General features: G+C 44.5%; 1 protein-coding gene across 3 annotated transcripts in view; it reads right to left on the reverse strand.

Moving 5' to 3' along the window:
- The window catches only part of BRD3 (bromodomain containing 3), a 46,566-nt gene that overhangs the window by 4,836 nt on the left and 14,539 nt on the right, over positions 1-27,191 (reverse strand). For 2 of the 3 annotated variants that reach the window (XM_076355390.1, XM_076355389.1), the window contains 7 exons: positions 14,627-14,943; positions 12,274-12,411; positions 11,147-11,294; positions 9,388-9,602; positions 7,317-7,688; positions 732-860; positions 117-308 (listed from right to left, as the gene is read on the reverse strand). In XM_076355390.1, coding sequence (XP_076211505.1) covers positions 117-308; positions 732-860; positions 7,317-7,688; positions 9,388-9,602; positions 11,147-11,294; positions 12,274-12,411; positions 14,627-14,827 — 1,395 coding nt within the window. In that variant the 5' untranslated portion in view covers positions 14,828-14,943. The remainder of the gene's footprint in view (positions 1-116; positions 309-731; positions 861-7,316; positions 7,689-9,387; positions 9,603-11,146; positions 11,295-12,273; positions 12,412-14,626; positions 14,944-27,191) is intronic. The other variant, XM_076355391.1, reaches the window with a different exon arrangement.

A 27,191-nucleotide genomic window follows, 5' to 3' on the forward strand; every position in this document is an offset into this window, starting at 1 on the left:
GGGGAGATTGCTTTGCTGCATCTCAGCCTAGATGGGATTTTTAAGAACAAAATTAAACCCTTCCTCCTGCTACGCCCCTTCTACTGCACAGACACACAGCTTGGCCATTGCAATACCTGCTCCTGGAGCTCCGCCAGCCGAGTCGCTCGCTCTTCTTCTGAGTCCGAGCTATCCGAGTCGGAAGAGCTCTCCTCACTGCTGTGACTGCTCTCTGTGCTTTTGCTCACCACTGGTGCTGTTGGTGGAGGTGGGGGTGGGGCCTCTGCAGGCTCATCAGGCATCTTTGCAAACCTCATCTCAAAGACATCCTACAAAAAAGGGGGGGGAAAACTGGTGATAAAAGGAGCCTCAGCCACCAAGACCACATTTTGGCCTTTTAAACACACCTGACACCCCACCATGGGTCAGGGTCTTACTGCACTACACAAGGTGCTGTACAAGTAAATAATAACGTACAGATGGGCATACATATTCTGTAAGCCCAAGAAAATTCTCCCGTTACTTTATACAGCAATGAATATAACATTTTAGGAGCGGAATGTGGCGTTGGGCCATGCCATGTGAAGAGCACAACAGTTCTGCAGCAGAGAACGTGGCTCTTTCCAAGGGCTGGAGGAATCACCAACTCTCCCTTGTTGGTGCCAAGAGCAGATCCATGCCTGGATCTCTGAATCGACACCTTGTAGCTGAACTAAACGTACTCTGGAAGACGCATTTGCCAACACCTTTACCTGTAGCTTCCTGGCCATGGCTACCACTTCGTGGTCTGGAGGATTGTACTTGTAACAATTAGAGAACATTAACCGAATATCTGCTGCAAAACCTTGTGCATCCTGGTATTCCCGACTGTCCATTTTTTTCTGCAAACAAACAAGCCAAAGGGAAAGGGAAGAAAAAGCCATAAGCAAAAGACATTTGTAGCAACTGCAAGGAGGACACGTGCATCTTGGAGACAGCTCAGAACAGCCTCAAAAATCACATTTGTCTAAGAGAACAGTAGTTTGATCTGGCTTATTGGTTCCTAAATAACATTCAGAGTTTCTGCTTTTAAAAACAAGCAAGCAAACACACACCAGACAACCAAAGAAGTTGATATTGCTCCATAACAGTTTAAACACTTTAAGATTCTAAATTTGGGTTGTTTTCTTTTTCTAAGTAGTGCTATATAAACCTGCCAGGGTCCACATCCTATTAGAAAAGAGAGTAGTTTAGAAAAAGGGTTTGCTGGATCAGAAACTAATGTAAACAAGGCTCATGGACAGGAAGGGCAAGAGTCAACAAACAACCAAGTTATAATTACAGCAATACCTTAAGCATGTACTTCTACATGCTGCCTGGGTATATTTGCCCTGTAAATCTGAAAGGGCCAAAGGATCACAACCATCTAAACTCTGACTTCCTGCTAACACAGGGCATGAATTTTGTTTGGTGATTCCTACAGCAAGATAGGCATTTACAGTTAAACTACAACACCTACTCTTGATTTAAAAGTCCAACTGACAGAGAATGGATACAGAATTCACCCTTTATGAACCTATTCATAATGTTATTTCCTAGTGTAGTGAGGATAAGTATCAGGAGCTAAATATTTGCACCTTGTTCCTTTCTCTCATTTTTCAGCTCTCACTTTTGTCCATTTCTCCTGCTGTTTGGGACTGAACGACTTGGGTTTAGAGAACAGTTTATAGCATTCCTAGAACTTAATTGATTTTATGCATATTACTACTATGTATAAAACTTAGCTCAATTACTCCTACCAAAAGGAAAAAGCAGCTAACACTAGATTTCATTTGCATTTAAAAGACCTGGGTTTAAAGAAATTCTCTGTTTGCCAAATGCTTGCAGGCCTCCATTTTGTATGTCTTGTGCACCTGTATCCCCCAGTGAAGGGAAGGGGCTGACTTGCAGACAGGCTGCAAATGTGATTGGGGAAGACACATCCCCCATCCGAGCAGAAAGCAGGGGTGCTTAGGGTCTGTAACCCACGCTAGAAGCCTTAACGCAAGCAAAATTCCCATTCGTTCAATGGAAGCTACCGATACTTCACAGCTACACGGTAGACCTTGTAACTATCTTGAAACACTGCAATGACTCCTAAAACTGTTTTTGTTCTGAATAGGGCAGAATTTCACCTCCAGGGATGCAGCTTCAGAGGGACCTGCACACCGGGTGGTGACGTCCCCGCAGCCTTACTCCCTGCTGTGCTGCAGCCAGACATCTGTCAAACTTTTGTCAGGAGACCTCATTCTCTTGGGGAATAAGCTAGGAGAAAGCCTCTGAGCCACAGCACAAAGACGGGAAGGGAAGTAGGTTTGTGCTTCTCCTGTCTGAAGGAGAGCTGTTTGTTTGAAAAGCATCTCAGGCCAATTCCAAAGCAAAACATATGTTCAAACGAAAGGGCCCATTTATTTTTAAATAAGCCTTACTGCATGAAAGGCCTTTTTGATGCACTTACATTTGTTTGGCATGTTCAGTGGCTGATTACTGCCTATGAAATACATTTCAGTGTCTGAGGCTTCGCTTTCATCCAAACCAAACAGTTTTCTAGCCCAACAGTTTTAATCTGTGGATTTTTGTTTTGTTTTCTTGTAAAGAATAATTACCTTAACAAAAGGAAGAAAAAAAAAAAAGGACTCTAAATTGGTGGGCTGGAATATCTTTGGTTACAAATTCACTTTGAGGTATCCAGCTGCTTAAAAAAAGTTCTTAGATTTACAATTGCAAATCAGGAGTCAGAGAAGCAGGACTGGCAGAGGTGCTGGGAGGCCAGCTAGTCCATTCTCTGCCCTACGCAATATCTATCACAGCAATCTCATTTTTCCCTCAGCAATCAAATCGATTGTTTAATATTCTTTAATGTTTAGACATTAGGAAACAAATTTCTAATGTGTCTCTTGCTCTAAGGTAAGCCTTGACCTGCCTAAAGAGGATGCAGAGAAAACTTTGTTCCCTCCCTTCTTGCAGCAATCTTTTACACATTTGAAGATCTAATACGTCTCCTTTCCATTTTCTCCTCTCCAAGACTAAACTGGACATCAATCTGTCCTCAAAGCACATGCCTTGGGCATGGCATCAGGGCAGGTGCTGACGAGGGACAGGGCCACACAGATCCAGCGACTTTAGCAGAGAAAAATCCATCTCTACCAGCTAATGAGGACTTAGCCTGATTTCTGGGGGCCTAACTGCACCTTACAGAAACTGCCTCAACAAGAGCAGCTGCTTTGTGAAGCTGCATTTGTACTCTAAAATAGGTGCAACTAAAGAAATCTTTAAAAATTCCCCCAAAGAATGTCTCCTCACATTCAAGACCCTGAACTCAGCTGCTCTGAAACCACAGCAATTCACTACAAGGATATTAACCAGCAAGCATAGTTAGATCCCTGGAGGTAGCGCTTTATTCCAAAAGTATAAACACCTTGTATAAATCCTTTTGCATGGCGAGGACTGTTGCTTGTTCACCACCAAGTAAACCAAAGACAGACACATCCACATTGCTGCTGCTGTGACCCGGCAGCCAGAGGACGGAGTGGGAGAAGAGGCGCTCCAGGTTCCCCCCAGCCCCATCACGGGCACAGCACCCTGCCTCCCCATGCCAAAGCTCCCCAGCATCAGAGAGGGGGACATGAACGTACTGCAAGTGGGCCCTGTCTGCCTGTGGACAGGACAGCGGAAGCACGGTGCTGCTACAGCTTCATAGCAAGCGTTTCACCTACTATGGGGAGTTAGGGCTGCTGACAGTTTTTAAAGTGTAACCCATGCCTCTGCCTCCCTGTTCCCCCATGCTTTCATCCTTTCCTCTCTCTACTCCAAGCAGTTCTGCTCTTTCCCCCTCTGTGATGACTATCAGAGAATTGAGGTGGAGATGAGCTCATCGATCCTGTCCCTTCAGCTCTCCCCACTCTCAGTCCTAGCTCCGGCACGGCACTCCAGCACACCCCTCTGCTCCTGGCTGCAACAAGCTCAGCTACAGCCCCTCCACCTCTCACCTGCCACCAGCACGGTCATGAGTCAACCTGCCTCCTCCACTGCACACAGAGAAAATCTCCACATCCTCCTGAAGCACACCTCTGCTGGGTGCACAGCCTGAAAAAAAAAAAATGCTCCTGGATGTGAAGGATATTCTCTGAAGAAAATCAAACCTCATATAACCAGAGAACCAAAGTGACAAGCAACCAGATATTGGGGAATCTATTATAGCTGCAGCAACGCTTATGTTTCACTTTCTCACATAATTCCTTCAAGGTTAGTTTGAAGGCCATTAGTTGCGCTGCTTTACTACAGCCATTGTCACTTGTGCAGAATTAAATCTAAAACCTTTCAGAGCCACAGAGAAAGCTCCTGACACTGGAGAATTACACTGCCTGCAAATGGCAGGTTTCTGTTCCATGCAGTTAACATATTATAGACTGCATCTCAGAGAAGTCACACTATGATCTACAGGCCAAGAGCAATGATAATAAAACACTCCATAAAAAAACAATACCAGACAGCACTTCGAACAAGTTTATTAAGAAAAATCCTACCACGTGGAAAGACAAGTCCAGAGTCTTTGCATGTAAAAGACTCCACTGGGTCTCCAGTGGAGACCAGTTTTCTGTCCTACACTAGTAAGGTACAGAGGGAGAGTATCACCTGCACTTGCAGAGAAAGTGCAATCAGAGATGTACACTTTTTAAAAGAATGAAGTTAGGACTATAAAGAGATTTAAGTGTGAAGAAGTCACCAACCCAAGAAATCAGTTTTTCACCTAGATTTTGCAGAATACAGCACAGAATCCCTTGCAATAAGAAGCCACCTAACCAGACATGGAAAGACCAGCTTTGACAATCAGGATTTCACTCTCTCCATCTCTAATCTTACTGCATTCACCCAGGGCTTGATCTACCAGGCTGCAGGTATCCCTGGAGACCCACAGCATCCCTAGGAAGTCAAGGCAATGTGACTGAGCTGAGAATAGGTCTGAAAGGACTAGGTTTACCAGCAGTCCCACTAATGTCAGTACAGTAACTGAATGAGTTCATCTAGGATGTGATCATCTAACGACTTGTGTTCACAAGACCAGCAGAGAAAAGGCTATCAATAACACTTCATCACTCTAATGTGGTAACAAAAAGAACAGTTGCACTCAGGAAGAGATGCTTCTTCCCATCTCAGTCATTTCTGCAAATCAGACATACTTTGAAATTCCTTTAAAGCTACTGTCCAGTTTATAGACTCTTAAAACAGATTTTGACGTGTAGCCTATGATAAGCATGGACAAATGTAACCACATGCACAGTAAACAGAACATCGTATATGAAGGTTCCTGATGCCACTCAAGTACTGCACCTCTGATATGACTTACAGAAGAACACCAGAAACCCCATCTGCAACCTGCTCCTGCTCCCAGCCCACTCACTGGCATCAGAGGAGCAAGGTCAGACCCACTCAGCTGAGAAGGTGGTGACCCCTGGAAGGGAGCAGATCAGAGTGCGTAAGTGACCCTGCTTTTAGCAAGGGGCAGGCCTCCTGACTAAGCTGAATTATCCATTAGCCTATGATCCAAGCCATGTGGATGGACATCCAAGTTGGTGGAGAAGAGCAACTCCAACGCAAATTGAAGTGAGCCGACCTTGACAGCAAGTCATATAGTTAAAACAGTGTACAAGGATTAAGTGGGTCTTCAGCACTGGGCATCCAAAATCAGCAGGATGGCAAATGCACTGCAGTACCAAAACTGAGGGGAGCTTCTTCCTTCCTCATCGACACTCAAGAGCAAGAGAAAATGGAAACTTACACAAGAAAACACTGGAACCTTCCTCTATCAGCAGAAGATTAAAGTCAGGTAGCCAGCTTTGCAGACTAGCATGTTCAACCTAGCCATTTCTCCTGCTTTTACCACTGTATTTCAGGCTCCCTCATCTTGCCTGCAGCTCAACTCACCCTTCGTCTTGCCCTCTTCTCCTCCCAGGAAATTGCTGTAGGCCTTTAACACAGCTCAGCTTAATTGCAAGTCAAAAATACTGCACGTTGCGCTGGCTTTTATAAACAAAGCAAGGGCACTGCAAGCTCAGAAGAATGGTCTCCAAGCCTAGCTCCACCAGAGCCTGCTTCCAATGCTTTTGCCAACTCAGAGATGGTCTTTTCTATACAAACCCAATCAATAATAATAATAATAATTAGTACTTAGATAGTGCCTTCCAGGTATCTGTCCTCACAACAGCCCTGTGAGGTAGGTTAATTATTATCTCCATTTTATGACTGGGAAAACTATGGCACAGAGCTGCACAGAGCTGTAGGGAAACTTGCCCAGGACCATAGCATCAAAACAACAATTAAAAATCAGACACTGGTAACTCCTGGTCTAATCCTCAATGCACAGACCATGACAACTATTCTCTCACCACTAAATAATGCAACTAAAATACTCGTAAAAATGTTGCAGCTGTAGTAAGAACCTTTGCAGCATCATGGCTGAATGGCATGGCATATCAGAGCACGACACACTGCTTCCAGGTACTGCGTAGGATTTGCCAAGGAACATGAAAGGAATCATGAACGCAGCTGCCCTTTTGTCACCTGGGCATTTAGACAATCCCAGGCATTGGCTCAGATGGCAGCAAAACCCTTCTGGCACACTAACGAAAGCCAGCAGAAATACCTTAACTTCCTGCACATGGAAGAAAGTCTCACCTCCACCAACACTGATTCCAATGGCCGGCTGACAAGCAGAAGATGAGAACTAGAAAAAAACCACAGCTTTGCTCCATGGATATTTAGGAGGGATTCAGAGAAACCTCCCAGTCTACTGGGAAAAACACCTTTAATATTGGACCATACTAAGCTAAGCTCTTGAAGAGCCAAGCATGAACCACACAAGCATCACGGTATTTCCTCCCCTCCCCGAGTACCAGGTGATCATCACGTTCCGGGTGGAATTGCTCAGCGTAAGCCTATCTGGACCACACATCATGCCAACAAGTAGGCAGGCAGCAGTTTCTGGAAATGGGATACTATCAATCGAATCCTATGAAATACAGCACCTCTTCTTCTCAGAGTGCAACACAATCCCAAGGACACAAGTTTAAATAGCCGGACTATCCACAAAGAGGAGAGGATGCCATTGTACAGTCTGCTTTGCAGGGCAGAAAAAAAGATGTCCCAGGTTACGGGGAAAAAAGGAGAGGGGAAGGAAACAAAATATAAAAATATCCAGATGATATCCAAATAGGTTCAGTTTTCCACCCTTGTCCCTTCCCCCTCCCCCAGAAGGAGCCAGTCCTCTGCAACCAGAGGGCTGTGACACCCTGCAAAAGAGGTGGTAAATGCGGACGTACTTTAACAGTACTGAGATCCATGGGGTGTTTGATAATATCATGATAGTCATGTAATTCCAAGGCCTCTGCATCAACAGGCTTGTAAAAGGGCCATGCATAGGCTGCATGCTTCTTCGAGAGCATCTCCTTGAGAATGCTGTCACAGTACTTGAGGTGCTCAGAGAGTTTGCCCTTCTTCCCTGCATGCTGGGGGACCTCTCCATCTTCAAGGTCTTTCTTTGGTGGTTTGATGGGCCGGCCGCCGCTCTCCCGTCGAGCGATGATTTTGGCCTGCTTGGGGTCCGAGAGGGGCGTGGGCGACTCGCTTCGGCTGGCAGTGATCGCGGAGGTGGTGGGGGTTGTTGTGTCTGCTTTCCGCTTCACTCCCTTTTTCTGAAACAGCAGATGGACAGGCCTCATGAATACGTGCCCAGCTCTCATGCTACTCTAGCAGAAACCTAGCACAATTCATCCTTATTTTTGAGATCTGCCTGTCCCCTGACAGAAAATAAAATTACTTCACTGGGATAAAATGGGACTTGTGACTAGGGGCTTTGACACGCAATTCAGTGACTACAACACGATGTATTACTACTTGTCATCTGAGCCACAGTAACCAGCCATTTGCACATCTCCAACCCAACCCCAAACATGATGCAAAGTGTGTTAGCTCTATGTATTTCACTGAGATTTAAACTAAGGACTCTTACCTCATGTTTGCCAAGGGAAAGGAGTGCGCCCAGTCGACTACTGCAGCTCAGCTGATGCATCGTGACTTAGTGTGTGTCAGTAACTTAACCACATGTCTGAGTCCCCAGTGGCAGGATCAGGCTATAAGTTCTGAACCAAAGCATATTAATCACCAAAGACCCACGAGCCCTCACTCCCTTGTGTTTAGTGGGTGTGCTAAGGTAGATTGCTTATTATGGACAAGAGCAAGAATTTAATGATTTTGCCTTAAGCAAATAAAACCTCTCTCGCATAAATTCAAGCTGTGACTGTCCAGTCAGCTCTCTCTTGTGCTCCTATGAAGGATTTATTTCTCTGGAGAGAGAGAGAAAGGGGGGAAAAAAAAGTTCCTTAGGGAAATCTAAGGGAAGTCTTAAGTAAATCCCAAGCAGAATTACTTTTGCAGTGTGTATTTGGCAAACTCACTTCTGGCTTCATCCTTGAGTTTTAAAATTAAATTGATTCTCAGAAGCGAGTTATTTGGACAGAAACTGAAGTATGAGACGGGCTTCTGAGGAGGACAGCTTAGCTGCAAGAAGATCTGACTTACAATTTCTCTAGTAATTCCAAACTATAGGGTTAAATAAGCAAAACAATTCTGTGGCTCTGCTGGCCCATGCAGCCTCACATCGGAGAACACCAATACTGTTGCAGTTAATTTCCCAGTTTAGAAAAAAAATAGCTTTCTCTGAGCTATGCTTTCATCATTTTTAAAGCAATACACAGCTTGCTAGGAAAACTGCGATTATTCAGAGCAACGTGTTCATTTACCCATAAATTAACATAGTAAATAGCAAAACACCAATGGCAACTCCCAGAAAATTCCTCAGTAAGGAAGACAGAACTAGTGCACCCAAAACCTGCAGGCAACATTGGTCTCCTCCAACTGGAGTGACAAGCTTGTCTTGAACTGGTTTATGGCAGAGAAGAACGTGCCTAGTGCTGGAGCCTGCAAACCTTAAAGGAATAGTCCCAGTGAAATCAGGGGGTCAGTTACAGAGGGAAGAGATGCTTTGGGCTATATGGTGCAAAATGGGAGAACCTCCAACAGCCTTCTGGTTCATGAAGCAACAGCACTGGCTAAGGCTATGGTCAGATGAGAGCTTGTAACTGAGTTGGAGCAATTACAGTTGACATCACCTTAGCTGGGGTGCGGTAGAACTGGCAAAACTTTTCTCAACCCTTTCAAACTCAACAGCAAGCACTTGTCTGAGCACACCCCAAAGGGACAACGATGGCCAGAGAGGCAAGGAGTCAAATGCGAAGAGAAGGAATGTAGATAACCAGCAGCGAGGGGATGAAAATAAAGCACTGCTTAGCAATATTGCCTTCTGAAGAGGAAGGGGTCGAGTTCTCCATTTACCTTGACTACCGGTGGCGTAGGAGGCACCACGGGCATTATCGGAGCAGCAGGCGGAGGGGGAGCAGCGGCGGGAGGGGCAGTGACAGGCGGGACATTAGCAGTGATGGTTGGCACAGGGGTGGCAGCAATGACGGGCGTCTGAGACACGGCTGGAGGGACGTTCTGGAACGGGGCCGGCGGGGAGACGGAAGACACGGCCACTGCTTGCTGCGCTCCTTTCAAACGACAAAGTGAAAACGTGCTGCAATGTATTGATGGTTACAAGTGCCAACAAGACATTGGGAACAAAGTGACACTGGTGCCGCTGGACTGTGCAATCATGGGCTTGGCAAAAAGCTCCCAGTCCAGGGCCACAGGAAGAGCACAAACAACACAGTGTGATTTGCTTGATGCTGTTACCCAGGGGTCAACAAAAAATGAGAAATCACTGACCTAAGTCCTCATACCATGAGCTTTAGGCCAGCCACATGCATGCAAAATACTTCAAGCTTCGCACATGGGGTGTGTTGCTCTGGGACAGTCTTTATCCCTCTCATGCTCTCAGAGCAACCCTGCGCTCAGCAAAAGAGCAGGAGCTCAAGGAGAGGGAAAGGAGGGAGATGGCTCTTTTGGACAGCTGCTGTCCTGCACAGACCTCAATCTGGGAGCATTTTTGCTATGCATGACAAACTCCCCTATTGCCAGCTAAACACCCAAGAGTCCAAAGCACTTCACGTTTGCCACAAGTTATACAACGAAAGAAATAGAGCTGGGAGTAGAGCCTAAGTCTCCTGGTAGCCAGGCAAATGTCTCTTATGCTACACCTGCACTGTTAAAGAACTGCCTACTAGTGTAAAGTTAAGGGGGACAAATCTAGTAACTAATAACCAAAGTAGAAATACTCCTCTATGTTTTTATAGCAACTTATGAAAGGATGCTGAAAAGACACATCATCACAAATTTCTCTGAGCTTGAAGTTGTAGCTCCATTTGGCACCTGAGATGTGGGAAAACAAAGAGGAACAGTTGACTTTGCCAGAGCAACAATTAGACCTTGTTTACAGAAAAAAATTTGCAACAGTTTAATTCAGCCCACACAAGCTCCTTTATGAACTGTTTTACCATGCTTACAGACATTTTAGTCATAAATCCATCTAAAATCAACTCTAGGTAAGCTGAACTAAACTTAGTTTCTACTTATATGCAGTGGTCTACACAGCTTGTTGCAATGGCTGTTGTCAATCCTTTCTGTTGATCAAACTTTATTCTATGATGTTGCAACCATGTGTGCAAAAGAAAAATGTTGTATGGGGTTTAGGGTATGGGCAAGATTTAAGTCCAAGTCTCTGCTGTGGCAGACTTCTGCCAGGACCTCGGGTGAGCTGTATAAACCCAGGTCTATAAAGGCATTCCACGCCATGGTCTGTCACTTGCAGCAGACTGGTGTGTCTAACTACCTTGCCTCTTCTTGCCTTGGTTTCTTCTTTGCATACAGGAAGCAACAGCATTGCCCTCCCTCACTGAAGTGCTGCGTGGATGGATAAGTCACAGATGGTATGATGTTTGTATGACAAATGCAGAGCGCCCTTAGGACAGACAAGCCCTGAAACGCTGGGTGAACATTATCTAGACATCTCACGCTTTCCTCCACTGCTTTATCCGTTAGACTACATGCTCCCTTCCTAGCCTCTTCACCATTTGCAAAGCCAGGCAGCTTGAAAGGTGGGCCAGGCCTCAGCAACAGGCTCGTAACATTGACTGTCACTGGATTGGGTTAATACCTGCACTCTGTGTGCCCGCTGACGGCTTGCGACCTTTGCCTTTAGGAACTGGGGGTAATAATTCGACTTCCTCCTGAGGCATCTGGGCCACCTTCTGCAGAAATATCTTCTCCAGGGCTTGGGCCATGAGGACGATGTCATCTGTGGGCTGCAGAAAGAAGAATACAAGCCCACGCTGTATCATCCACATATTAGCAGAGAGGTTCAAAATCAGGTTTTGAAATCCCCAATGATGCCGCCCTTCAAAATAAATGATGGTATCCAAGCTTCAACAATAAACATACTGGCTCTTCTCCCTCCTTGCATGCTACCCTCCTGCTCTTCTGTTCTGGTCTAGCATGCAGTAATTACAGCCTCTAAGTACGGTGCATTCAGAGAGTTATCAGGACTTCCAGTAGGAGCCTAGTAAGTAGCATCCTGTGCATCAGCGTGGAAGCAGCAAACTGGAACAGATGAGCTGTCCTCCTCTGCTTGCCAGCAGGTCCAGGAAAAGAGTGTAAACACATACTCTGTGGCTCAAACCAATTAATTTGTTTATTATTGTTCTCCAGTATGGGTCAACGATGACAAACCATTGTAGAAAACATAATACAAAGAATACAGGCTTTTAACAACCTAATAAAACAGCAAACAAGCCCAACCAAAAATAATAAGCTATCTAAAGGTGTGCAAGTATGGACGAGACATAGGCAGAGAACAGAGATAAACTTCCTGAACTGCTCTCTGCTGCTAAGAGATACTATTTACTGCTAGACAGCCAGTGTAAGACACAGCACTAATACCCCACATAACACCTGCAAAGCACTGCACAAACTTTAGCTCATCTTAAAGAATTCCTAACTGGAAATAAAAGGAGTAAAAACTTGCTGCATAACCCCAAAGCAGAAATCTACCTATAATTAAAAGGCACATTTGCCATTTTAAGCAGTCTGGGGGAAGAAAGACACAGCACAAAGACAGCTTTGTGCATTTCAAGTAATGTGGTTGCAATTAGCGGCATTTCAAATCCTTGCAAGGAGGGCCCGGAGCACAGCGGAGCTGGCCCTGTTCAAAACCTGCATTATAACAGTTGTAGGTGGGTCTTTTCTAGGCAGTACCCCAGCTAAATGCTTGTCCGGGCTCTTTACCTTGTTATAAATGTAACAATTTGTAAACATGGTGTTGAAATCCTGCATACATTCACTGGCACTCCAGTAATAGTTATGTTCCAGGCGCTTCTTGATGGTCCCCATGTCCATGGGGTTTTTTATTATTTTGTGATAATCCTGTTGGAGAAACAGGAAAGACGTTACACCTCCTGATATGCAGAGAGCATTGTTCACATCTCCTCCTAGTCCCAGCTTTCTCCTCATTCCCCCTCCCAAAAAACACATCCCCAAATTTTTGTGGAAGTTGCAAATATCATCTCTGCTTTCATTTATTTTCTAATTTGTAGCCTTTTAATCTATCATTATTATGAACTTGACTACAAAGCACAAGAACTCCTTCCACAACCCCCAACCTTCCACAACTCCCCCCCCAACACATGCTCAAACACACACACAAATCGCTACATGGACATTACCAGCTTTTTATAAATACAGCTGGACTGGGAAGGCTCTAAGAGTAATGTGGAGGAAAACATGCTTTCTGAGCAGCTCTCCCTGGAAGCTGTTTGCAGCCTTGATACCCCTTACAAGGCTGTAGGTGCCATTTTGGCTTGTGCCACAGAGTGGAAGGGTGCCACACTTGACAGCTAGACTAACACTGCAGCGATGCGCTTCATGCTCACGTGGGACCAGAAGTTGGGGCAGCAGGGTCAGCACTAGCTTTGGCAGGCTGTTCAGTTTAACAGTGGACTAGCTGTAGTTTGGGAAACAGCATTTCTGCCTCCCTTTTTAAAAGACTGCCTCTGGCACTTACAGAAGTTTATCAGTGCCAGCACTGGCTAAGACCGCGCTAAAAGTTTCAGTCTCTCTTTTAAGGGCATTTCAGTCCTTAAAAGGCTTCCACTTGTTAACCCAGTTTCTCTCTGGGCTGGTCTCAAGCATCTGTAGAGGCTGTGATTAGCCTGGAGACACTCTAGGCATGCAAGGTTATACGCTGTAATTTTCTCATGCTGGAGAAGAGCAGGAAGCCCTCTCTCGCTGCACGTGCACACGAAGCCATGTACAGCCACTGGCCACTCTCTGAGCCCAACCCTCAAGCACGACCCGAGATACCAATATTTCCAGGCAAGGCACACTAGGGCAGAAGAGGTAATCCTGCTGGCTACTGGGCTCGTGCAGATTTAGGCCACACGTGAAAAACAACTATTCTTCCACTGACTCCTCCTTTAAATTTTCTGGTAACCTGCCCTAAAACAACCTCAAAATGCCTCACTGAGAAATTAAATCCACAAAAAGACGACACAAAGGAGCACAGACCTAGAGAAATATTATACAGGTGTTAAGCGTTTTATTCTTTTGGCTAGCACTTTAGATAGTACCCATCAACAGCATTACAGAGTTCAAAAGACTCCTGATCTAGTCCATAAAATTGGGTTATAACCTGCGGTAACTGGAGCTCTGCTGACCTTACATCCCAGAACTCTGCTCCCTCAAATCCTGCATGAAACCCTCTTGCTCAAAGCAGCCGGAGTTAATTTGCAATGGGCTGTCCGGCTGAGCAGACAGCAGGGTGGATGGGGGGGTGGTGGTGTCTGTATTTAAGTGAAGCAGGTGGGTAGGGGTATGCCTCCACTGCTGAGTTTTTACACCTACAGAACCCCTCTGAAGAGGTGAAGAGTGTGTGGCTCCGTTCCCTGGAAGAAAGCAGCTTAATAAACTTTGGTCATTTATGAATAACCGGGCTACATCTTGTACTATCTGGTCTGACAGAGACAGGGTGGGTGGGTGGGGGGGTGTGTGTGTATGTATCTATCTATCTATATCTATCTATCTATATATATCAGGCACAGGAGGCAGATGAGTAAATGCAACTGTTCTGTTATTTCTACTTCCAGTAGAAAATATGAAAATATCTAGCTCCAAAGTATCCTTGGTAATTAGCTTCTCCTGCTTTCCTCAACACTGAAGTCAGTGGCAAATCCAGGAAAGCCTATCGGAAACACAAGTTACATTGAGCCCAATGCCGAATGCTCAGAAGAGCGTGGGCTTCAAGGCTCTCACTCAAATTGGACAAAGGTGGGATAAGGGGTGAAGCCACATAAAAGTAACCACAGGTAAGCCACAAACAAAGCACTATGCTTCAGATGCTCTAAGACAGCTTGCCTGTGTGCTCTTCTCTTCCCTCACTAAGTGAGAAGTAGTTTTTTCCTTCAGAGACCTGCACCTCTCCAGCTCTGAAAGACACCATCTTCTAATTCAGCAAGTCTAAGAGCATACAAGGAAATCCCCAAAAGCAACCTAACCATTCTGATCCAGTAATCTGAAAACTGATCTCACCAACACAACGCTTTCTAAGAACAGAATACCAAACAGAAGACGATAGATAACGTACCGGCAAATTCAATTTAATTGCATCAACAGGTTGGTAGAAGGGCCAAGCAAACTGATGCTTCCACAAGGTCTTTACCACAACATTTTGCATATATTGCAATTGGTTGGTCTTCCGGCCAGGCTTATTAGGATTAGTGACCTCCGGAGGCGGTGGATTCACAGGGCCCTGAGGAGCCTGGATTGCTGATGTGACTGTCGACATTTTCCTGCTCTTGCTCTCACTCGCTGTCACAGCAGCAGCAACTGGGAGATTTTCTTTCTTCCTTTATGCTCCCTGAACGGGACTGACATCCCATTTCCAGGGCCCAACCATACAACCTAGATCAAATGAGAGGAAGAGGACAATGTGTAAATACAGATACTTGAAGTAGGCATGTTCAATCAACAGCAGAAGTGTCTTAACTCAGGCTCTTTACCCCATCTGCTTCGTTCCCTTCTCACACACTTTATCTTGATGATGGGCACAGTTCGATGCCCAAGAGACAGTGGAACAGCAATTCCCAAATTCAAAGCCTGCAGGCAGACAGTAAGCTTCACAGGACTAGTTCTTGCTGTATCTGGCTCAGGGAGCATCTTTGTGCAAACAAAACACATAGGGTAGTGTAAGAATACTGTTAGGGAATACAGTTAGGATGTAATACAGAGATTCCCACAAATGTGCTGATCCAAGCTAGTAAATCCATAGCTTCCAGCTCCATGTAAACTTAACTGCATTATCTCTAGACCCATGCTGGCGAGCACTGAGTCAGCTTCCAAGTCTCTACACTGGTGCTACGGTTAGTCTAAGATCCCCTAATCTGACAGCGGACAACAGCTGTCAGAGGACCTTGATCCAGAGAAATAAAAGAAGAGGCAGAGGGAGGTGCTGTGAACAGTTGTGAATGAAAAATGTCACCAGGAACATCCTAACTTGAAGTGATCTGCACTTCAAATCTCATAAATGTCTTACTATTATCCTTACTACACACACCTGACTGGGCCCTCAGTTTCGTACAGAAGTCTCAAGATACAGGCTCAATATAAATAATAATTAATATCACACCTATATCCCATGACGTGGCTAAGAGAGCACTGTCATGCTCTCTCAAAGGCACATATGAAATACAGAGGAATACACAAATTGCATTATTGTATTCTATTTTTTCCCCAGCAAACTTCAGGGGAAAAAAAAAGGTCTAGAATCACTGTTTTGTGTACCATGTGTTAAACAGCTTTGCTATGTCATCTTCCATAAACATTTGATATTTCAGGACTGCAGCTACTCTTCTCATGGCAAACAGATCATAATCACTTTCTAGAGGCAAATTATTTCAAATAAATATGTTCAGAAAGCCACACAAATACTCTCACCGACATGCTTCTTGGTTGCACAGAGAAACATGAGCAGAGGCAGAAGCTGCATTAATACAGGAAGAAGGAGAGAGCATTAAGAAATCCTAGGGGAAAAAAAAAAATCACCTCTTCTTTGATACATCCCTAATCATCTCTACTGAATATCTGGACTAAATATAGAACATCAACTTACCCTTTGAGTTGCTGATTAGATGATGGCAAAAAGTAAACACATACCTAATTTGGGGGAATTTTACAAAAATAGATATGTACAAACATAAACAGATCTGCAGCAGAGAGGGATGTTTAAATATCAGTCTTCTCAGGCTTGCCCAGGTAGCGGAGGCATTTGCATTCCAGAGGCCAGCTGCTGCCCCAGCAGCTCCGTAACTAGGAGAACACTCCGGCACCCCGGTGACGTTGTGGAACCACAGCATGAAGCAGCCGGTGCTCTGGGTGCCACAGCCACCAGGGACACCCAAGTGCTCCGGGTGTCGCAGCCGCTGGGTGCACCTTGCCATGGACCAGTTTGGCTTGGCTCACAGGTGTCCCTGGCTCCAGAAACCAGATCTGTTTTTTTTTTTTTTTTTTTTTTTTTTTTTTAAGAGATAATTGTATAGTTCATTTTTTATAGTGCTTCTATGGAAAATGAAATGGTTAAAAACCTAAAACAAATCGGTGAGTACGCGTGCTTATGTGTGCAGGGAACAGACAAGACCAGTTATGACTCTGCCACCATTCATTCACAAGACCCATATTTCAAGGATGTAGAAAAAGCAGAGATGACAGTAGGACTTTGTTGTGCCATGTATACGGCACAAGTAAAGATCCAGAATCAGGCCTCTGGTCCCTATTCTTTGATAACTCAAGAGCCCAGCTTAGTAGTTCGAAAAGGACTAGTCTCTGTTCCCCAGCCCTCTCATCTGATCACGCTGGTTGCACTGCTGTTGGCAGGCAGGGTGATCACCAAGCAGCCAAGAGGGATGCTGGTATCCTCTGGGCAAGGAATTTCAAAACTAGGATGTTACTTGGGATTTCAGATTTGGAAGAAACTGGGGAAGCATTTTCTCCCGATGTTCCATCAACTCAAAGCAGCAGAAATATTGCAAAATGCAATCTTCAGATCAAGGAAGGGAAATAGATAAAGAATTAAAAAGAAGAAAAAAAAGATAATTGGGAAGTTTTACTCAGTCTCTTCCTGGGCAGCTCTCTGCATCGATTTCAGACCCCAAGGCCTTTGAGCAACACGCATCATCTGAGTGTATGCAACGCTGACTGCAGGCCCCTGGTGACCACCATTGAAGCATTTTGTTTGCTGTCTTCTTGATTAACAAACTGAATCCAACGCAAGGATTGATGGGAAATAAAACACCCACAGAGAGCAATTCCTACTGCTATAAAGCAGTTCAGTCACAAATTTGAAACTATGCAGTGTAACATAAGTCTTCCCTTTAAATAGCCTAAGTTAAATACAACTATTCTCTTTTCATTTGAATTTCCTGATGTCCTCCAACCTCTCAAACTCCATTTGATAAGGATTTTTTTTAATTAATTTTTATTAAAACCCAGAACTGTATTTCAAAAAACACAGATCTAGCTCCTGCCTCTCCCAAACTCCCTCTCTCACCTTAGTCAAGGCGTTCAGTATCTTCACACCACAGCTCCTCATCTGTGCCATGGAGATAGTGATAGTTCCTTTCTGTCTTCATCTTCTCCACCCAGCCAGCCTGCAAACTCTCTGGGACATGCACTGCCTCCTCACATGCACATTTTGATCACCAAGCTTAAACAAGGCTTGTACAGTCCACATAAGAGAAGCATGTAACAGTCATCAGTGACACAACTCAGAAAGGGTTTTAATTAAGAACATTACCAAAAGTGGGAGGGGCAGAATCATGACAGCCAACTCAGCTAGTCCTCTGACAGCTGATCCTCTTTAACTTTCATGCTCCAACTCACTGGTTATTACAACCAAAAGCGGCTACAAACCCCAAACCTCTCAACAGCACCATCATTTAAATGCTGGATCCTGCAGCTGAAAGACAGGAATGCTACCTGGGCTATCTCAGCAGCACTGGAAGTACCTGTTCCTGGCATAAATATAGCTTTAACATGCGTGTGCCTCACTGCACCCTTTTAACCCTTGGTCCACCAGCTTCCTCATCATTTGCTGGGGAAGCTGCTTTGATATTAGATTATTCCTTAATTTTTAAAACTAAAACTTTGTTTCTACATCCATTCCTTTACTTCTAAAGTTTCAAAATAATATTCTTTTTAAGAACGTAAAAAGCAGGATTATGGGGAACCTGGAAGCAGAGGGTGCAAATGCTTTGGAAATGTCCAAAAGTGTATGACATTGAATTCAGAGAGGCCATGGCCCCACCTGAGAAATCTACTAGTTGTCAGACCTCATTTATCAAATGAGGAAAGTGAGAGGCATGACCATCTGACATCCCAACTTACCATACAAATCATCCAACACGACAGTTAGGCTCACACACAAAAAACAAACAAGCTTACACAAATTGTCCCGTAACTACAAGTAGAATCAAAACACACAGATCTAGTCTAAGCACTTCAGCATCTACTGAAATTGCATTAGTATCAATAATTAAACTATTAGGGAGCCCAGTTGTGAACCAGGACATCACTGTACAAGGTACTGTACAAACCTGGAACGAAGACTGCCAAAACCAGCCTTGGCACAGACATCATGTGCATCTTCCAGTGAGGACCTAAGGTTGGACTTCTTTTAGCTCTGGAGTAAAAACTTCTTAAATTTTTAAATTACTACTTATCCTGTTCCTCAGACCTGTAATGTTCAAGTAACAGAAGCTGTTCTTGATTCTTCTGGCTGCACATGTACAGTTTTGATATAACAAATTTAAAGTACACCCTTTTGCTGTCATACATGAAGAGTGTACACTGCTTCCCACATTGTGCGTTTCTCCTCCTCCTTACTCATCCCAGTCTGAGACGGTAACTAAAAGCAAAACCCAAACCCAAACTCTCAAATAAATCTTGCTTCTCTGGAATGTAAGTCTGTCCTCTTGTGCTAAGTTGCAACCTCAGTGTGGCATCCAGCAAAGCTAAGGGGTTTGGCTTATCCCTCAGCCAAACCAGTCATCAAAAAAAAAAAACTAGCTAGGTTGGAAGGATGATTTTTTTTTTTTTTTAACTTTTCTTTCCTTGAGTTGCTTGTATGGGTCAGTCAGTGGAGAGACAGTTGGCATGGAGAAAACATGTTAATAACTCCCTGTACTAGGAGGATAACATTTTACTCAGCCGACGCAGTCCACAGACTATCTGCAGTGGTGGAGACTATTTTAAAAGAAGCTATAAAGCCCCATGAAACATGCACTGTGCCAGTAAGCCTGCTGCTTCAGCTAACAGTTCTGCCACTTCTTTTGGCAGTGCCGAAGATTTAACGGATGGCTCACTCCCTTGCTGCTGTTCGTGCAGTACAGGATGGTATTTGTTTTGATTGCAAAATTAGAAGGTAGCAAGCTTTATGTTAGCATGTGAGCCCAGCAAGTCTTTTTTTTCCCCTTGGTATAGTATTTCCGCATGGTTACTTGGACACTGATCAAAAACTGGTGCAATTCCAGCCCAGCCAGAAACAGCACTATAAATCTTCCCATCAGGGAAAATTATCAAGTTTAAGAGATGTTCCTTGACCTCATCTTTATGTCCACATTATTATTTACATTACAGTAGCACATGGAAGCTGTGCACAGTCCAAGGTCCCTCAGCACTTAGCACTCTGCAGACACACAGTAAGACCTCGAAGAGCTAGCACTCACAACTCATGCTTCACGCCATGGTGAAGTGACCTGCCCGGGGCCACCCAGCAAGCCTGCGGCAGAGCCGAGAGCAGAGCCCTGAACCCCGGCCAGTGCCTAGCCCCGGTTTCGTTAGCCTGTCAGAGAAACAGCACCTCCAAAGCACCACTGCTCAACACAGGTGTGAAAGGCAGGCAGCGACTGAGCCCTTCTGAAGGTAGGACGGAGCCAGCAGCCAGAACCACACTGAGACAGCAGGGCAGCTGGAGCTCTGCAGCACTGCTGCTCCAAGCATTACTCCCCCGCATAGGCTCCTTGCAGCCACCAAAGCAGACACTTGGTCCCTTTTTCCCCGACAGCAGCAATAGCTGGAAGCTTGTGCCACCATATGCTACTCCGCATCGCAGAGAAGCAGCAGGCCCATGATCATCTTGCCCAGACTTTCTTACAACTGCAGAAGTTTAGTGCACTACTACTACACCTCAACACAACCTTAAAGTCAGATAAGATTATTAATTGAGGGTTGTACCCATTTCATTCTATGGCTGTAGAAAGTAAGGGCCACACCACCACTCCTCCAAGCTCCTCAGAAGGACAAAAAAGCTGGTGGATGTCCTCCTTTTCCTCCTACTCTGCCTTCCTTTCCCTTCACAGCCCCATATAGGAATTGAACTTCAGGCAGCTTTCACTACCTACTGACTCCATGTCAGCAGGGATGTTCTCTTCAAACACAAGGGATGTGCAATTTGAGACCAAGACTCGAGGCCAGACGAGTTGCTTTATCAGCCAACACTGCCCTGGCAGAGACACGCACACTATACACAATATGCCACCCCCTCAAGACCTGGGGATGAAGCATTTGCACCTGGCTTCACTGCAGGAAATGGGAATTTGGCTTGCGAGTGCCCTTATGGCACACTGCAGCTTTGCACTCTGAAAGTCCATTCAGCTGTCCTTGTTGTCTCCCACATCATTAATTCCACACATCAGAGATTTGCTTTTCATGCATATTATTTTGAGCACAGCCCCAATAACATCCTGAAACTGGGAGATGCAACTGTGTCCTTAACTTACCTCTGCATCAGGGAGGGAAAAAGATCACAGAAGATTAAGTCACTTCCTTGGCTTTTGACTTGGTTAGTTTAATGCTCATCAGATTATGCAGATGGATTTCCAACCCTTGGTCTCTCCTTGGCTATTATAAGAGCAGGTGTTTCCTCAGTAAGGAGCCTGTGGGTTCCTAACTAGTAGATAAGAATCAGCCAGAAGTAACTGGTAATTTCAAGGGCCTTCAGTTCTGATACATTGTCCTGGTTTCGGCAGGGATAGAGTTAATTTCTTTTCTAGTAGCTGGTACAGTGTTTTGGATTTAGGATGAGAACAAAGTTGATAACGCACCGATGTTTTAGTTGTTGCTAGGTAATGCTTACACTAGCCAAGGACTTTTCAGCTTCCCATGTTCTACCGACTGAGAAGGCTGAAGGTGCACAAGAAGCTGGGAGGGGGCACAGCCAAACTGGCCAAAGGGACATTCCATACCATGTGACGTCATGCTCAGTACATAAACTGGGGAAAGCTGGCCGGGGGGGCCGCTGCTCGGGGACTGGCTGGGCATCGGTCGGCGGGTGGTGAGCAATTGCACTGTGCATCACTTGCTTTGTGTATTATTATTATTATTATCATATTATTATTATTATCATTTTATTTCAATTATTAAACTGTTTTTATCTCAACCCACGAGTTTTTCTCACTTGTGCTCTTCCAATTCTCTCCCCCATCCCACCGGGTGGGGGGGGAGTGAGCGAGCGGCTGCGTGGTGCTTAGTTGCCGACTGAAGTTAAACCACGACATACATACTCAGTGCTCCCTGCAAATCAGGGTGCTTTAAGATGTCTCACATAATGCCTTCAAACGCAGGGGTACCCAAAAGTCACTTTATCTTGACTACAAAAGCACTGGGGACTTTTATAAGCACTATTCTAGGCACCTCAAATGAAATGATGGTCTTTCTGATAATGACAGCCCAGAGTATTTCTCTCCACCAATGCCACAGTAAGCAACTTCTGATCAAGTCTGAGCAAGAATTTAGGCGCGTGTCACATACCTCCTGCAACACACATATCATACGGGGCTCAACTGCTTTCTAAAGGCTGCAGTTCCAAGTGCAGGGAGCGATGTTTCACACTATAAAAAGTTCATTTTCATAGCTTTGAATTTGCTTTTGAGAACAGTTTAAATAACCAGCCTCAGTAATGGACTAGGTATGGTTGATCTTGTTTTGGAGTGGGCAGAAGGACAGAATGACCTCTGGACATTTCTTGCAGCCCTAATTTTTGTGGTCCTCTGAAAACATGGAGGCAAATTTTAACTCAGACATATGTTGGTTTTGTGCAAGCTCTTGAGTTACACACAGTTTTGTTAACAAGGCTACAGGAGGAAGGAAAAATGTGAGTGGTTAAAGAGCTTACTCTATGTTGGATTCCTGACTGGAGGAGTTCAGCCAGCTTTGAGACCTGACTCTGCAGTAAGGATTGGACTGAGATTTCTGAAATAAAGTAAACTGCATTTGCAAAAAATCTTCCAAGAAGTACTTCAGCAAATTAACGGGGTGACCTATAATGAAAATGTTAACAAACGCTTAGTTGTAGCAGTGAAAATAAGCATCTGTGAACAGGTTTCAGAGTACGTAAAGCAGCTGGTGGCTTGCACATCAACACTCTGGGAAGACGGAGTCAAATCAACAGGATGGGAATGGGTAGGTGCTTCACAGGAAAACGCTAGTGGTTGTGCCTCTCACAACAAGATACACCAATTATACCTTTACAGCAATGGGAAAAAAAAAGCGTTGGTCTGTTTCAGCCTTCATTTTCGTAACAGACATTTGGCACAGAAAGGAAAGTGTTTGGGAGAATCACATGCGTGGGCAAAGTCTGCTCGTGCCATTTCTTCCTAGAGGGGAAAGGTGGAGGTGCAATGAAATTACCTTGCATGACCCACAGGGTTGAACCCACAACATCTCATCATCAGGGGAAGAGCCAGAGAGAAGCCAGACAGCAGGCAGTCAAGGTTTACAGAGAAAGGAGAGAAGGTGAACCTGCTTCTGAGCATATGCTCTCTCTTATCTAGTGCACTGCAACACACTGAATGCTTACTTGGCAATTTCTAGCACTCATAGGGGTTACTGCAGTCCCCCAAAAGCCCATGTGCAGCAGAAGCCCTGCAGCCTTGGACATTAGGCAAAAAGGAAGCACTGGGAAGGTGCTGGCACGTGGTCACATACCATATGAGCTCCCAACATGTCAGGAGCAGGATGGGGGGGCAGGGGACCTAGGGGAGGCAGGAACATGGCTGAAGGCACATTGGAAGTATGGTATAAACCACAACACAAACAGCAACTCAGTCCTCTGTGATTCAGTAACCACTTCAAGCCCCATCCTGCAAAGTGCTAAGGCAACTTTCCCCTCTTGTTGCACAGTTTCTGTGGCTCAGCACCTCTCCACAGAGGGTTTTGCAGACTTACCACCTACAAGATACAACTAATTGGTCAATCAAGATAAATCTCTTTCTAAGGAAGGTTTAGGCAAAGACAGAAATAATCTCAAGCTCTCCACACTTTTTGGCCCCTCTACCTGGGTCAACCCCTTCTCTAGCTGTCCATTAGGGACAGATAAAATGACAAAGGAGGTTAAGTGCTAGAAATCTGGGGCTGGAGAGCCTGTTCAGACTGATCAGACTTGTGGATGCTCCCATTGTTGCAGTTACCATAGCTATGATAGCTGATCTAGTCAGTGTTGCCCAGCCCTCAAGATATATCCTCTCACTGCAGGATTGCTGCAGATCGTGATCCCAGCTAGAGAAGTCCCACTGTACAAGCATAAGGTATGCAAGAGCACAGAGATCTTGTTCTCTTTCATCACGTTTCCCAAAGCACCACAAAAATAAATTGCAGCCTAGTCAGGAAGAGGAATCTCCATGTTTACATGAAAGTTGGCCAAGGAGGGGGAAAAAGTTTGATGATCCCAAATTCAAACCTTGCTGATGGGCATAGCAAAAGACTCTACAGACTCAGCCACAATTTCTTCAGACTGGCCAATTCTGCAAATTCAAAACTGGAATGAGTGCTGCCTACCAGATGCCTTCTTTGTTATTCCACCTCTCAATGCTTCCGGTATTATTATCACTTTAAACTTCACAGATGGACAGAATCTACTGTTCCACCTCTACTCACCCTTGCTTGTGCATTCAAATCCATACTTCAAGACCAATCAGAACTACAAATCCATTTGCTCACTTGGGTTTGATCCACAGTCATTCTTTATTAGCATCCTTCACGTCAGCATTCCCAACTGCTCTGTAAGTGGGAGACTGAAACTGATGGCCTGATGTTGTAACAGCCTCAGTGGCAGGGGATCTTTGGATTCCTGCTTGCCCAGCCATCAAGCAATACTGCCACAGCGCACAAGGAGCAAAGGAGGAAAATCTCACTTGCTGAGAGCTGCTGAGAAGAAAATATGCTCCTGGCTAGAAGTCCAGGAGCAACAGGTCCGTCCCGGACACACCACCAAAGTGACAAGTAAGCAGGCCGAAGCTGTTAATCATTTCAGTACTGGCTGATGATGCTGAACAGTCTTAATCTGATACTCATTAGCTTCAGCAGAAGTCAGTCTAGGGTTCCTTTTGCTTACTTTCCTTCAGGAAGCAAAATTGATGGAAAGAAACAGATACAAATACTGCTGAGCAGATAAACTGGAAGAGGAAACAGGCAGCTAACCTACACCCTGTAGGAGAAAGCAAAACGTAGAGAAAGTCAGGAAAAGAAAGGAGGAATGAATAGAGTGAGGAGATAGGAAATTAAAGCTTCCCATTTCATGCAGTTTGAAAGTGAGATTGACCACAGGCTGCTGTTAAATGCTGCATCATACACATCCACTCTACTTTCCTGAACTACAGACTAGAGCAGGGGGAGAGAAGCCCTGGTGTGGTTCATCCAGGCTTGGTCACCATTATTGTTGCCATGCAGCAACACACAGAAAGGACAACCACACACCAGACACTGTACGAGGACAGCGCACATTGTAGGAGACTCCAGCCTCTGCTCACGACCAGACATTGCAAGTTGGATGGGGAGGTGGAATAAAAGCTGGAGCCTGATTGATTGCTAGGACAATGCATTGACAAGTTAAACACCTCAACTTGACCGTGTTTCATCAGGATGTGCCTAGACACCAACTGCACTATGACCAAGAGACTCCATTGCCCTGACTAGGACCAAGCACAGTGCAGCACGCACAGAGTCTCTGCCCTAAGGAGTGAGCAGTCTAGACAGGCCAGGAAAGAGGCACAAATTGGAAAGACGTAACAGTCTTAAAAAGAAAAACTAAAAATAAATTAAAAAAAAAATTACAGTGCAGGTCAGTACCACAACCCACCTCCTTCAAGGCTCTGTCTCCTAATTTCCCTCTGTTCATCTATTACTTTACAGCCTACCTTCTCCAAAGCATGACTTATCCAACACATGATACCACTGCCGATTCATCCTGTGACTCCAGAAATCAGTTTTGTCAATTTCAGGTTGGCAAACTATATTTCAGTTAAATTATTTAAAACAAACAAACAAAACCACAAGAAAACCCATACTGTGGCACTGACCCAAGTTTCAGATGATACGTGCATAACAGAAGCATTTAGGTACACCCATTAAAGCATAATGTGGCAACACCCGCACAGGCTTCAGAACTCCTAATGGGATTATTGTACGTCTACACCCTTGCAGGGTTCTCTTTTTCTGCTTTTTAAAGGATGTGATCTGCCCAGTTAAACATTTGTGTTCTGAAAAAGAGAGTCTGCCCTTCCCCCTTTCTAATCAGCATATGGTGCTCCGTGTACTTTTACAGTATAAGGAAAAAAATACCTCTAACTCAGTTTGATTCAGCATACAGTGAATAAATTACTCATGGTCTTTCCACAACAGCTTTTGTCATGATTGTTTCTTTTCCTGCACTTTGATTTCCCAAAACAGAGATTATGGGACACAAAGCATTTTGAAGAAAAGGCGAAAAATAAAAACAAAAAACCAAGAGCTCAAACACTTCCCTGCTGGGCAGAGCATCCCCAAACTTCTGCTATACCTGCAAAGAATTACAAAAAAGACAGCTACAAAACAGCGTGCTGACACCTCAGCTCAGTTCTTGATGCCCCATGCTGTAGGCTTGTCAGTTCCCCACTTGTAAAATGGGGATATGAATACTTCCACTACCATCTACAATTAAAGTCATTAGTCTTTTCCCATGCATTTATACATTAATTCCTTCTCAGTGTTACAGTTGTACCAAATTTTAAGAAAAAAACCCCAAACACACAGAGGAACCTATATTTACAAGGTGTTCAAATACCATAACTTAGGTTTCCGGAAACACTTAACTGTTCTTTACTAAGTACAATGTTAATTGTCATTTGAAGAAACTGCAAAGCTAAACTGCCACCTGCTTTATCCCTTTCCCCATACTGCTGTGCTGCTTAAACACGTTTCTAAAAGATAAACCACAACACCCGAGAGGTCCTTCATGACACCTTTTAGGGAAGGGGGTTTAGATACAGCCAAATTCCACTTCTAACTGAATTTAAGAGGCTACATGTAACAGGAAGATTACCTCCTCTTAATGAAACTAAGTACAAAAAGTATTCTGAGCAAAGTAAAATACAGAGCCCTTGCAAATAGCATTCAATTCCTACGTATTACCTATTTAAAGGATTGTTTTCTGCTCTGCGTACCTAATACTGCAATTCAACCTAATACCTACACTGCAATTCTCCCTTACATCACCAGTACTGCATGGCCATATATCAGCATTATTAACATCATTTACAAGTGCTACAGATGTTATCCTTAGGGGCAGCTCCATGCAAACATCGACAGAGAAGACAGACGTCTAAAACAGTCACAGATCCACAGATCCGTATGTTAACTTGTTAGAGGCATTTCACAGTACATAGAAGAACCATCAAAGTGATTAATTAGAGAAAACACCTTCCTTCATCAACACCTCCCTTGCGCACTTCTTGTGCTCCAACGCTTTCTCCTACTCAATTTTTGAATTTATTTTTATATATTAAATTTATTAAAGTTACTATTTTGAAAAAGAACAGCTTTGTTTTAGGACAAAAAGCATTACAAGTGTAGTAAGAATGGATGAGCTGCCACTGCTTTAAATCTTGCTCTGGGTTTACAGCTACAGCACTGCAACTTTCCCATGCAAAGTCTACCTAAATCAATATATGACAATCAAGTCAGTTTAAGGGGATGAACAATGAAATGAAAGTGATTGAATTACCATGACATATACTACTTGTTAGCTGAGCTGCAGTAACATTATACTTGGTAATGGGGCAGACTAAGTACACCCACCCACCAAGTTAATTATTGCAGCTTAGCCAACAGAGGAGCAGTAACTT

This window comes from Aptenodytes patagonicus, chromosome 18 (assembly GCF_965638725.1).
Source record: "Aptenodytes patagonicus chromosome 18, bAptPat1.pri.cur, whole genome shotgun sequence".
NCBI lineage: Eukaryota > Metazoa > Chordata > Aves > Sphenisciformes > Spheniscidae > Aptenodytes > Aptenodytes patagonicus.